Raw genomic sequence first — 12,555 nt, 5'->3', positions numbered from 1 at the left:
AGAGGCAAATTGTTGGGTCAGGGCATTAGCATTTTATAATTATATCATGAGTATATATAAAATGTGTAAATCAAATCTGGCATTTAAAAAATTCATATTATAATGTTGTTTGTAAAAGGAAAGATGATATCTTTGTTGTTCCTTAAGAAATAGAAATAATTTGACCTGATAGAAGTGAAATAATTTTGATATACAATACTAACTTAAAATCTATCAAAATAAATGTTAAATAAAAGACCTTTATTACCCTGTAGCAATACAGAGAAGTTACAATGTACATCTGATATTTAGTAGGACTTCTTCAACATGAGGAAATATTCATGTACAAATTAAGTCTTATTAAAGGTTTGATGATGATGGGTCAGTTTGCAGTAAAACAGGACAGGTTTGATTTAAAATATATCTATACATCTGTATATCTGGAGGAGGAAATGGCAACCACGGCAGTATTCTTGCCGTGATAAGATCATGGACACAGGACCATGGGGTCACAAAGAGTTGGACACAACTGAGCAGTTGAGCACATCCATCTGTACATGGACTGAAGACATACGTGAGTATGTACACGAGGGCTGATGAGCTGGGAAGCGGTGGGACCAAGCTGGTGAACTCCCTAGTCAGAAGTTTGGCCTTTTTTATATAAGGGACAGTTAATGTTTCTAAGCCTTGCAGGTGAGTAGATGGTATGACAAACTTTGATTGGATGTTAGAAAGATCATGTTGACAGCTGTCAGAAGAAGGTGAGACTGGAGGCAAGATGTGCTTTGAAGCTGAGAGTGGCTGAAAATTCAGAGTTGTTTACCACTGTAAGTGCATGAAGGAGACATAGTTATCTCAGATGTTCTTAGCCATTTTCATGTTGCCTGTGTAGCAGCAGTGTCATTAATCCTCTATCATAGAAGGCTCTAAGAGGAGAACATGTATAGGATATTAAGACATTCCCTATATAATATTTATCTTAACAATACCTATATGTATATAGGTGTACATATATGTATATATATACTATATATAGTATATATGTATATATCTATTATAGTCTAATAGACTATAATTATTATCTGAATTTCAGTTGTAGTGGGAAAGTGTTGTATCCGACTCTCTGCAACCCCATGGAGGCCACCAGGCTCCTCTGTCCATGGGGTTTTCCCAGGCAAGGATACTGTAGTGGGTTCCCGTTTCCTTCACCAGGGGATATTTCTGACCCAGGGATGGAACCTGCATGTCCTCCTTGGCAGGCAAATTCTTTACCCCTGAGCCACCAGGGAAGCCGTAGAGGGAAAGTAGGAATAGCCCTCCAAAAGTAGAAACATTTAAATTCCAGTCTACAAGAATGCCTGTAATTTATTTACTCTCAATTAATAGCTACCTCATATTGCACTGTTTTTTTAATCAGGTTTATTGCTATGGTTGAAGGTGTATGGCTGCATACAGAAACCGCTTGATTTTTATGCTTGTAATGTACTTTTATTTTACAGAAAAATAAAGGGCTTTAGAAATATCTAAAATTTCCCTCCACCGGGCCATATGAGTCAAACGTATAATTCTAACTAAAGTGCTTCCCTTTGGACCTATACATATTACCTGTGTTTATTTTTCAGAGCCATCTGGGGCCCTTAAGTAATAAATATATATGTCATATAGTATTTTTCACTTTAAATTGTATTATTTGATATTTCCTCATGGTATAACTCACTTATGTGAGCTACGTAAACAGAGAAAATGTTTGTGTGTCTTTAACTGAAGGCATAGAACAACTTACTGATCAGTTGGATAAAGTTTAGTGGGCGTAATTCCACAGTATTAAGGGGTGTAGTTCCCTCTTTCTTACTAGGGAGCATTAATACTTATGAAACGAGCATGAGTTAATCACTAAGAGGGAAAGGCCTTGTTAAATGTAACAAGCAGATATTATCAAAAATTTCTGAACACATGTCATATCTTTCTGTTTGCTAACCATTTGTACCAAATTAGCATTCTTGGTATGAACAACAGAAACCAACTCTGTTTACACACAAAAAGAAGTTATTGGGAGAATATCAGCTCTCAGACAGAGTTGATGAGAAGGCTAAACAGCTGGGCTCAGAAAAGCAGGCAGGGACTAAATGAGGTGAGGTGGCTGGAACTTTAGCCGAAGCCGTACCTCTAGGGACAATCTGACTGGGACACACTGCTGGCCCAGCCAAGCCAGGACTTGTGATGTTGCTGTTGTACCCTGCTGCCAATCGATGAAGGCGCTGCTAATGGAAATGGATTCTGAGCTCCTCCCTGATTCTTTTATTATTCAGTTCAGATTTAGGACCCAGGCTGGCGTATCTGCTTGACTGATCTGAAAGAGGGAAAATCTAACCTCCCTCCAGCTTCTGTGGTGGGAAGTGGGCTCTCCTCCCTAAAGATCTCAGGACTAAAAATAGGAAAGATACTTAGATGCTAGAGATCCTCAAATGACAAATGGTCATAACTCATAGGGGTGCTAAATGATTTAGAATTATTTAGTTGCTGTATTTATACTGTATTTTAAATGGTAGGAGAGTGGATGGTGTTTTAAGCATATATTCTGCAGAGCCAGCAAAAAAGAAAAAAACAAGCATATTTGCTAGAAAAATAGGACTGGCTAGCTTTTGGGAGGTGGCATGGGGTTGCTAAGAGTCAGACATGACTGAGCGACTTCATGTTCACTTTTCACTTTCATGCATTAGAGAAGGAAATGGCAACCCACTCCAGTGGTCTTGCCTGGAGAATCCCAGGGACGGGTGAGCCTGGTGGGCTGCCGTCTATGGGGTCACACAGAGTCGGACACGACTGAAGCGACTTAGCAGCAGCAGCAGCGACAGTGGAGTAGAGGGAGATAACATGGCAATACTTGATGAAGAAAAGGGAGAAATTGAGAACGATGCTCAATTTTCTAGTTTGGAGGCTTCACTTAATGGAGGTACTGCTTATGGAGTAGTAGGAGAACACAACAGGAAAGATCACAAGTAAAGCATAAATGAGGATAAGATGATCTCTGTTGTGGGCATGGTATATACATTGTGCCTATAAGACATTCAAGAGATGAAACATGGATAGTGAGAAGGTGAAGATTTGGATATTCAGTTCTGAAGCTGGACTGAAAATAGAGAATTATGAGTCACAAGCATATTGATAGGAATTTTATCCCTGGGATTGGGTGAGGTTGCCCATTGAGTACTGTAAAGCAGGAAAAGAGCAGAATTTAGAGCATAACCATCATGGCTGTTTAAGAGATGGGCAAAGCAAGCTGAGAAAGTTGGGCCCATGTTGCAGGAGGAGATGCAAGCTGTAACACTTATCAAGAGACTTCATAAATTATATCTCCTCAAACAGTGGTTTTGCAAACACTAACGTATATAAAAAATCACCTGGGTTATTTGCTAAAAACTTGCTTTCCTGGACATACCCCCAGGGAATCCTGTACAGGAGATACAGAGTGGTAGCCATTTCTACATTTTTAACAGGCATCCGAGATGATTTTACAATAGATGATTCTTGAAATGTATTTTGAGAAACACTTTCTAGGAGACAGTGTGAAATGGTTGTAAAAGCAAGGTTTTGGAGTCAGACTTATGTTACAGTCCTGGCTTTTACTGCTTTGGTTGTGTGACTGAGAACAAGTTGGTTATTTTAAGGTTCCCCCCCACATCAGTGCTGGGGATATAGTATACACCTTCTCTGTCTTAGAATTATTTCAAGATATATAGGGGATATGCTGTATTAAATTTCTTATGATACATATTTTTGGCCCTTAACCACACCCCCACCTCCCACCCCAGAACACAGCTGTAAACCTAAAAGTCAGTGAAGAAGTAGGAGGAAATAGCTACCATTAACGTCATGCATTTTGTTTTATAAGAGATCAGAGCCAACTGCTTTTTTTACCTTGAACCTACTGTTTTAGAATTGTGTAAAATTAAGTTGCCAATTTAACAGATTTCGTTACCTAGTTTCTCCTGGCAGTCTTCAGTTCTGTAGACATTAAATTCGAACAGCATAGTACAGGCAAGGTTAAAGTATGAAACAGAAGCTGAGAGAAATTTAATAGCAGGACAGACACCTCAAAAACCCTGAGGGCATGAACATGTTGTAGCATACTATAAAAACTAATACTCAAATTAGTATTACTAGATCATCAAGAAAATGTTAAATTATGTTTAACAGAATTGTCATATATTTCAAGATGATTTCCATTACAAAATCCAACAGTTTATAAAGTTTTGGCACTTAGAAGTGCTAAACTAAAATTTCTGCTAGTTGGGAGGTTTGCTTAGGTAAAATATCTGATTAGTCTATTACGGTTATGTATAAATGAACTTCTACGCCCTTGCTTCCTGTTTGATTGGCATGTAACTATTTTTAAGTCAACAAGTGTCTTTGAAACTGTCCCAGAAAGTACTGTGGAACTAGCCTATATGTAAATTACTGTGGTGCCATATGATGCTAAGGTTTTCTCTTTTTTCTCTGTCTTGAAGAGATGCTAATGTGAATGGAGAAGAGTGGAGTCTTAGCATAGCCATGTCTGCCCATTTTTTGTCTTGAACTTCCTAACTCATGTTGACTAATTAGAAATATGGCTACTTTATTGTTAAGGATTTGAAAAAGCTGAGAAAGAGTTAAGATCTTTCTTCATTTTCTGTTATCATGCTCCTGCCCCCCTACTTGGATATTTATATGATTGGAAAAGGCAATGGGAACCCACTCCAGTACTCTTGCCTGGAAAATCCCATGGACGGAGGAGCCTGGTAGGCTGCAGTCCATGGGGTTGTGAAGAGTCAGACACGACTGAGCAACTTCACTTTCACTTTCATGCATTGGAGAAGGAAATGGCAACCCACTCCAGTGTTCTTGCCTGGAGAATCCCAGGGACGGGGCAGCCTGGTGGGCTGCTGTCTATGGGGTCGTTATTTATCCTCAAACACTCAATAATCAGCTGACTAGGTCTAGGTATTAGTTTCTTATTATTTTTACTTGTTTAAGCAACACTTTTTGTTCTATAGACTTAAGTCTTTCTTTGATGGAGTGTAATTTTCTTCTGTTATATCTTTGATTATTGGCACTGGTTTATATGCTACCCTTCTTCTGGAACACCCATTATTCTTATGTTGTATTTTTGTCAGTCTTCCATGTTCATCATATTCCCTTTGTTCATCTTTCCCCTTATTCTTCTCTCCCCCCCCTGCCTACTGAGGAAGTTTTTAAAACATGTACCTGATCTTATTTTTCATCAGTGTTTACAATTTTCAAATTTTTTCACCTTAATACATTATGAATTTGGCTGCTGCATTTTCTATTCTCTAATACAGCATTTTCCCCTTATTTTACCAGCTCCATTCCAATTTCTATGTCTCAGTCATTCCTCTTTTTATCTTACATTACATTATTTCATTTTATTCAGAATTTTTTTTAACTTTATAAAAGATGCAAACCAATTGTCTAAAGTTTATTACTGTTTCTCATGTGTGCTTGCTTTCTGTATCTTCAGTGCTGTGTTATGGTTCTGTATTACATAACATTTTTATAACACCTGTCTTCATTTGTTGGTTTTTCCTCTTTAACTTATCCTTGACCAAGGATATACATAATAGATATTCTAGTCTCTATAATCCGGTATGCTTACCCCTCAATTGGGTTAGTGACTTTTCTCTGGCTCATCTGACTAGAGGCTGCTCATGTCCTCCTCTTAGATTCTAACAGAACATCTGATACATGGTGCATAGCATATTTTTGGGTGGGGGTTGTCTAAAAATAATCTAGCACAAGAAGGTATCCTGCTCATCACAGCTCTTCCCAACTCAGTCTTTGTAGTGCTGATTTTGCATCTCCAGATATAAACTCCTACTCCATGTGCTCTTCCATCCCCACTCATGTTATATTGCTAAGAATTTTAGCCCCAGCTTGGAGGTAGGAAGCCTGGACTTTCGATCAGTTGGACTAGGTGAGTAGAGTGACTGAGACTTTGTGCGGTCCTGGAGCCTCTTTCCTCCAACTGGTCCTTGAAAATCCTATGTTCCCCACACCCGCTGCTCCCTGGGAAGTCTAAGGAAATCTCTCAGAACTGTCTTGTAAGTCTTTGATATTTTGCTTCCAACAACTTCTGTTTTTTATAGTGAAAGGTAAATCCTTTTTCATTGTGGTGGATCATTGACTAATATTCCTTGAGCACTTATATTTGTATCTGGTGTATGGGAAAGTGTTGGGTGTGTGTGTTTCAGTGGGAAGGTGGGAAAGGTCTGGTACAGTGTTGCTGGCTTTTGTCTCACCATGCTTGTAATGCTCCCTTACTTGTTTTAAGTGCTCAGTATACATTTGTTGAATGAATGAATAAATGATTAATTTTTCTTTGAGAATTTCAGAACCAACAGTACTTAACCAATAATTATTATTTTAATACCCTTTCCCCAATATTTTTCTAGTTAGGCATTTTGCAAATTATGTTCTGGGAGTATTGGTTCCATAAAATACTCTGTGCAAAAAGGGTTCCATTGATAAATAATTTTGGGAAATGCTGCATACTAAATTTTTCTCATAGAAATTTGATCAGTATATAAGTATATTAAGGGCCGCAAGAAGGCCTGGACTAATAAAACCTGTATAACTTTGTTTAATTCAGCATTTCCCAAACTTATTGGGTCATAGAAACCTGTTAATATCCAATAAAACATGCTTTGGGAAATTCTTACTCTGATTTTTATAGTTTTCACTTCACAGAGTTTAATGTAGACTTTTTCTACAAAGTAAACTTCAAATTTTTGAATTTGAATTGCTTTTCAATTATTTAAAGAGATGTAAATTGTGATGAATATGATTAGAATGTGCAGATTTAAGTCAGGAGTTACTACTTTTTTTCCTTTGATGTTTTGAACAAGATATGATCTCAGTGACCTTTTGAAAATGCTTCTTACTTCAGGCATTACATTAGTATACGTAAGAAAAGGAGATAATATTTTACTGGTGCCGTAAGCTGAGAGAGCCCTGTACTGTATGATACGAGAGTATTTCTCTATTTCCCCTGAGCTCAGTGAAAGTTCAGTTGTTCTTATTCAGAATTTTAATATTGTACGCTACCCTAGAAAGTAATCCTATAGCAGTGCCTCTTTTCTCTCAAAATCATATAACTGGATAAAGTGGGAAAGGTGACTAATTTCAGTTTCAACATTAAATCCTTTGTTGTATTCCTACTTTATTTGTCTTTATGGTAATATCTGGCTAAAACTGAAGTCATCTTTTGTTTTGACTTTTCACCATATGGGATTCAAATGTGTTTTACTAGTTTAACTGTTCACTGACTGGTTATGAAACCTACTTTTGTTTTGGTAAGAAATGCTTCTGTACTTGCTTTATCACTCCTCTCCATTCAAATATTTGTTTCCCTCACATCTTCTTTATAATTAGTAGTCTTGTTTTGCTTTGCTTTTTAAAATTAGAATTTGATTTGTTCCAATTTAGGGGGTTTTTCTAAAACAGAAAAGTTGTGTTTTAGAAGCTTTTGGAGGTGGGGGGAATTGGAGGGTGGTGATGAAAAGAGTTAATAGTAAATAAAAGCCCAGCAGGTTTTCAACTAGACAAGTTTTCCCACTGGTGTACTAAACCTGAAAGAGCCATGGATTTGTAGTGGGCTTGTCTAGCAAGTTCTGAGTTCCAATCTTGGATTTTCCCTACATGAAATTGTCATATTTGCTTGCTTCCTTCTGAATAAGACCACCATCTATAGACATCTTCTTCTGATTCCCTAAGAAGTCCTTTTTAAACTCAACCATTCCAAATACCTCTAGAATTAAAAGCAATAGCTAGAAATGTTACTTAAGCATTATACTATGAAAGCAGTGTGACCAAAAATATTCTTTCCAAGAATTTATCAAAAAATCTATATAAAAATTAATCAACTAGACATTTATATTCACTGTAGTAAATGAAATTCTAACTTTTGTTTCATCTTAAACAGACAAACAGCAGAAAGGTGAATTTGCAATAGACGGCTACAATATCAGGATGAATAACACTCTTAGGAAGGATGGAAAGAAAGATTGCTGTTTTGAAATCTCTGCTCCTGATAAACGTATCTATCAGGTTGGAGTTTTTATGTTGCCTTGAAATTAAGTTGATAAGACTTCCTGCTTTCATTTTTGAAGACTTTAACATTTTGTTAAAACAACTCTTCCTGACAGGTTAATAATAATAATAAAACACAGGGTTTTAAACATTAAAGATTCATATAAGAGGAAATAAATTTTTTTAAAAAATTCAGATTAGTTCAAGTGATATCTTCTTGAAAGAGAACAGGAGAATATGTAATTCATCAATTACTTCACATGTTGCATTTTATACCTATTTTAATGGAACTGAGTGATTTTTTAAAAGAATTACATGGCAGAAAGAGTAAAATTGTCAAAAGAAAAATATCAGAGTGTTAATGCATATTGTATTGCTTAGAGTTGTGGGAGAAAATGAAGGTAAAGACACATATCAGCTCTGCAAGTCAAGAGCTATCAGCTAGCATCAATATGGAATGTATGTTTAATAAGTTTTAAATATCTGAGATTGTAGTTGAAAGCCAGTTAATTAAGTTGTCAGTTAATGTGTTGGAATCTGACAAGAACATTTTTAAGAAAGCTGTACCCAGCAGTCTAAAGAAATTCATGGGTGTCTTCTAATTGTCAAGGGCAAATTTTGTTCATCAGTTCTGTCTTTGACATTGATGAAGAGAAGCAGCTTTTTTTCCTGCACAGCTGCCAGCTGCTGATCAGAGTTTCAAATCCATCATCCTCTGCTTCAATTACGTAAATTTGTCAAAATTAACTGTACATTATAAGAAGCATCCTTGCAAGAAAAGTAGTACTAGACATGAAAAGAATTACTAATGGTCTTATAGAAACAAAAAGGAGGCAACATACTTTTCATTATGGTGGTGATTTTTTTATTGCTATTGTTTGTTTTTCCTTAGTTCACTGCAGCTTCTCCCAAAGATGCTGAAGAATGGGTGCAGCAGCTGAACTTTGTGTTACAAGGTAAGAGCAACCCATTGAACAAGGTATCACAGTCTTTGAGTATTGAATAATTGAATAAGTTGGAGTTTCATATACAGAAGCTCATTGACTTCTGTGAGAAATGACTGGCAGAATATGACTGGTAATACATACCATTGACTTCAGATTAATAAAAGCATCTTTTCTGCAAGTACCATTTAGTAACTTTTAAATTCACGTGTTTATACATAAATCAATTTCTAAAATGTTCAAGTTAAGGATGTAACTAACGTATATCAACATTGTGACTCTGTAGGGCTGCATTAATTTAGGTAATAAGGTTTGGAAAATAACTTTTGCATTCTTTAAAGTTTTACTTCCTGAAACATGTTTTGTAGATATGGGGTCTGATGTTATTCCTGAGGATGATGAGGAAAGAGGAGAGCTGTACGATGATGTCGATCATCCTCTCCCAAGCAGTTCACCAACAAGGAGTCTGCCAATTGATGATGAAATTTATGAAGAACTTCCAGGTATTTATTTATGGTGATTCATTTAAGGATTTTAGGGCTTTAAAAAAAATGCCATATATCATCAAGTTGACAACTTGAGAAGAAAATGGTGAACTATTATTAAAAACGAGGACAAAGAAAATCTTCAAAACTCTATATTACAAAAGGTTCTGCTTGAAGTGTTTCAAGTGAGTGGATGTACATTTATGAAAAGTGAATGGAATGTTAAAATGAAGCAGATACAGTCCTAATCTCATGGGACTTTTGGCTCATTAGCATTGTTTATGCTACATAATTTTTTAATTAAAAAATTGACTTGCCTTACAGTTTTTTCCAGCAACTCACACATCATTTTTTATTTATACATCTTGGAACTTCCATTAACCAGAAGTTCTATGCATACCCCATATGTCAACAACTTCTGCCTCATGTATTCCTCCTTGCTGTAGGGTGTTGCATTGTCTTGGAGGAATATTGTTGAACTGTAAACAAAGGCCTTCTGAGGCCTGAAGTTTTCTTACTTGATATTTTATCATTCTACATTTTCAGGCATGATTTAGTGTTTATATGCCTCAGTATCTGTTATGTAATATAGGTTTAATTGTCTTAATTTGACTTGCCGGTCTGATAGCCTCAAACAGAAAGATAGGCATATGGAACTTTAGATACTTAGAATATGAAAACACTTAGGGAATTATTGCATTACTAATTCTCTAGGTTGAAATGAGCCTTTTTCTGGTTATTAAAAAAATCAGCCATTGGAGAAGAAAAAGACATTATAAGCAATATAAGTGATATTTAACTGACATAGCATATAGAGAAGCTATTTTTCTTTAACTCAAACAATTTAACAACAGGATAAACTTTAAAAATACCTAAAATGTTCAAAATTAATATACAAATGTGATTTTCAATAACTAGCACATAGACTTCAGAGTCAAAAAGTTTAAGTTCTGCCTATACCATTTACTAACTCAGTGACCTTAAAAGTCAGTTTCTTCATCTATAAAATAAGGATAATTTCATGAGGGGGAATGATGGTAAACTAGGTTATGTACCTAAAAGCTCTCAGCACAGTGCTTGAGTCATAGCTTGCCCATAATATACTGTAACATGATCATTATTGTTTTCATTATTATACCGGGTAAATTCTGCAAATGCTTATATGGAGTTACAATAATGGTTTTCTGACCAAGTAAGAATTAATGATGGTAATAGGATTATAAATCCAAGACACTACAAAAATTACCAAAATACGCATCTGTGTATTGTCTTTTACTACCTTAGAAGAGGATGCTTAGTATAAAAGCATGATTTTGTGAGCAGTGGTAATTTGTAGATTTCTATTATTTTAATAGAACTACATGTTTATAGCTCCTTCCTTTCTGATTTATTCCAAGGAAATGGCATCTGCCGTGGCATCAGCTGTCCTCAAGTAGGAAAGAATATTTATTCTCTGACTACTCTTTTTTAGTCATACCATATCACTAATACTGTCATATTAGTCTTTAAAAGGTTCAGAAGAGCGAGTGAGAATGTGTACTGATGTAAAATGGAAGACTGTTGTACCTTTAAACATGATACTATTGTCATATATACTTCATTCTTTAAAACTCTGCAGTGAGTGGGTCTCATTACAAATGCCACAATGACTGTCAGTTAAGTTCTGGGTTTCTTCAAGTTGATATCCTCTCCCCACACTTCAAATAAAAAATTGGTCGGGAATAAAGGACACATATTTATAGCATTTTCATGCTAAAAAACCAAGAAAAAAAAAAAAAACAAGGAAGATCACCTGTAAGTAGCTTGAAATCTTAAAAATATGAGACATCTTTTGTTTTCCATCACTGCAGATGGTCTTCATCACACTTTTTTTTTTTTTTTTTTTGGCCTGGAGCCACATAATCATTGGAAGTAACAGGTTACTTTTGAAGTAGTCTTACTTCTTGTGGTACTGGAAGAAATCTAAGCTGCTCTAGGATTCAATGCCCCTGCCTGGGATCCCAGTGGCTGTACAAAGTGATTGAGTTTGATAGAGACTGCAGCTGTACCCCTGGGAAGAAGCTGGGTTAAGCTGGGTTAGGCAGCTGTGGAATGTCTAGTTCTTCTTTCTTCACTAGTGTAACTGAGAGCCGCTTCAGTGTCCACACAGTTCAAGTTTGTCAAGCTTGAGCCAGCCATTACAGAGGGAATTTTTTTTTAGTAAAAATCCTAAAGTTGGCTCTTTAGAGTTTTCGTTGGATTAAATATCTAAAACTAGGGAGGTAACTTTTTTTTCTTTCAAAAATGCTGTCTCTTTCAGGAGAAGAGTTAAGCTAATTGCTTTCACTTCTGTAAATTATGAATATAATTTTGAGAGGAGGTTAAAACAGTGGAAAAGCAGTGAGCATACTTACAAACTGTTAGTATTTTTCCAGCTCTGTACTAACAGCTGTATATATCTGAAATCTGACTGGTAAATTCCCAGAATTAATTAATACTACCATTTCAATGGGCTTCCCTGATAGCTCAGTTGATAAAGAATCCACCTGCAATGAAAGAGACCCTGGTTCCATTACTGGGTCAGGAAGATCTGGTGGAGAAGGGATAGGCTACCCACTCCAGATTTCTTGGGCTTCCCTTGTGGCTCAGCTGGTAAAAAATCCGCCTGCAATGCAGGAGACCTGGGTTCAGTCTCTGGTTTGGGAAGATCCCCTGGAGAAGGGAAAGGCTACCCACTCCAGCATTCTGCCCTGGAGAATTCCATGGACTGTATAGCCCATGGGGTCACAAAGAGTTGGACACAACTGAGCGACTTTCACTTTCTTTTCACCATTTCAACACGATTTTCTGTCAATTACATATAGTTGAAAACTAATCCTCTTAGTTGAAAGATGAAGCATAAAATGTGTTTGGAGAAAAATCTAAGCACTCAACATGTTACTTTAAAGCATAGAGTCCTTTGAGAAAGTAAAACTCTTGCTCAAGTGTCTTTTTAAAATATGAAATAAACCTGCAGTGTTTAAGTCTCAAGAATCATAATAAGCAAACATGTTTAAAAATTGTATTGCAAAATATCCCTTGAA

At 36.2% G+C, this 12,555-nt stretch overlaps 1 protein-coding gene across 2 annotated transcripts in view; it reads left to right on the top strand.

Moving 5' to 3' along the window:
• Positions 1-12,555, top strand: part of SKAP2 (src kinase associated phosphoprotein 2) — a 171,764-nt gene that overhangs the window by 106,981 nt on the left and 52,228 nt on the right. The window contains exons 1-4 of one of the 2 annotated variants that reach the window (XM_018047084.1): positions 5,765-5,950; positions 7,958-8,082; positions 8,957-9,020; positions 9,377-9,511. In XM_018047084.1, coding sequence (XP_017902573.1) covers positions 8,005-8,082; positions 8,957-9,020; positions 9,377-9,511 — 277 coding nt within the window. In that variant the 5' untranslated portion in view covers positions 5,765-5,950; positions 7,958-8,004. Of the gene's footprint in view, positions 1-5,764; positions 5,951-7,957; positions 8,083-8,956; positions 9,021-9,376; positions 9,512-12,555 lie in introns of those variants that run through there. The other variant, XM_013963339.2, reaches the window with a different exon arrangement.

The sequence above is a fragment of the Capra hircus genome, chromosome 4 (assembly GCF_001704415.2).
Source record: "Capra hircus breed San Clemente chromosome 4, ASM170441v1, whole genome shotgun sequence".
Classification (NCBI taxonomy): Eukaryota; Metazoa; Chordata; class Mammalia; order Artiodactyla; family Bovidae; genus Capra; species Capra hircus.
This window is presented reverse-complemented; position numbering and strand designations above follow the sequence as displayed.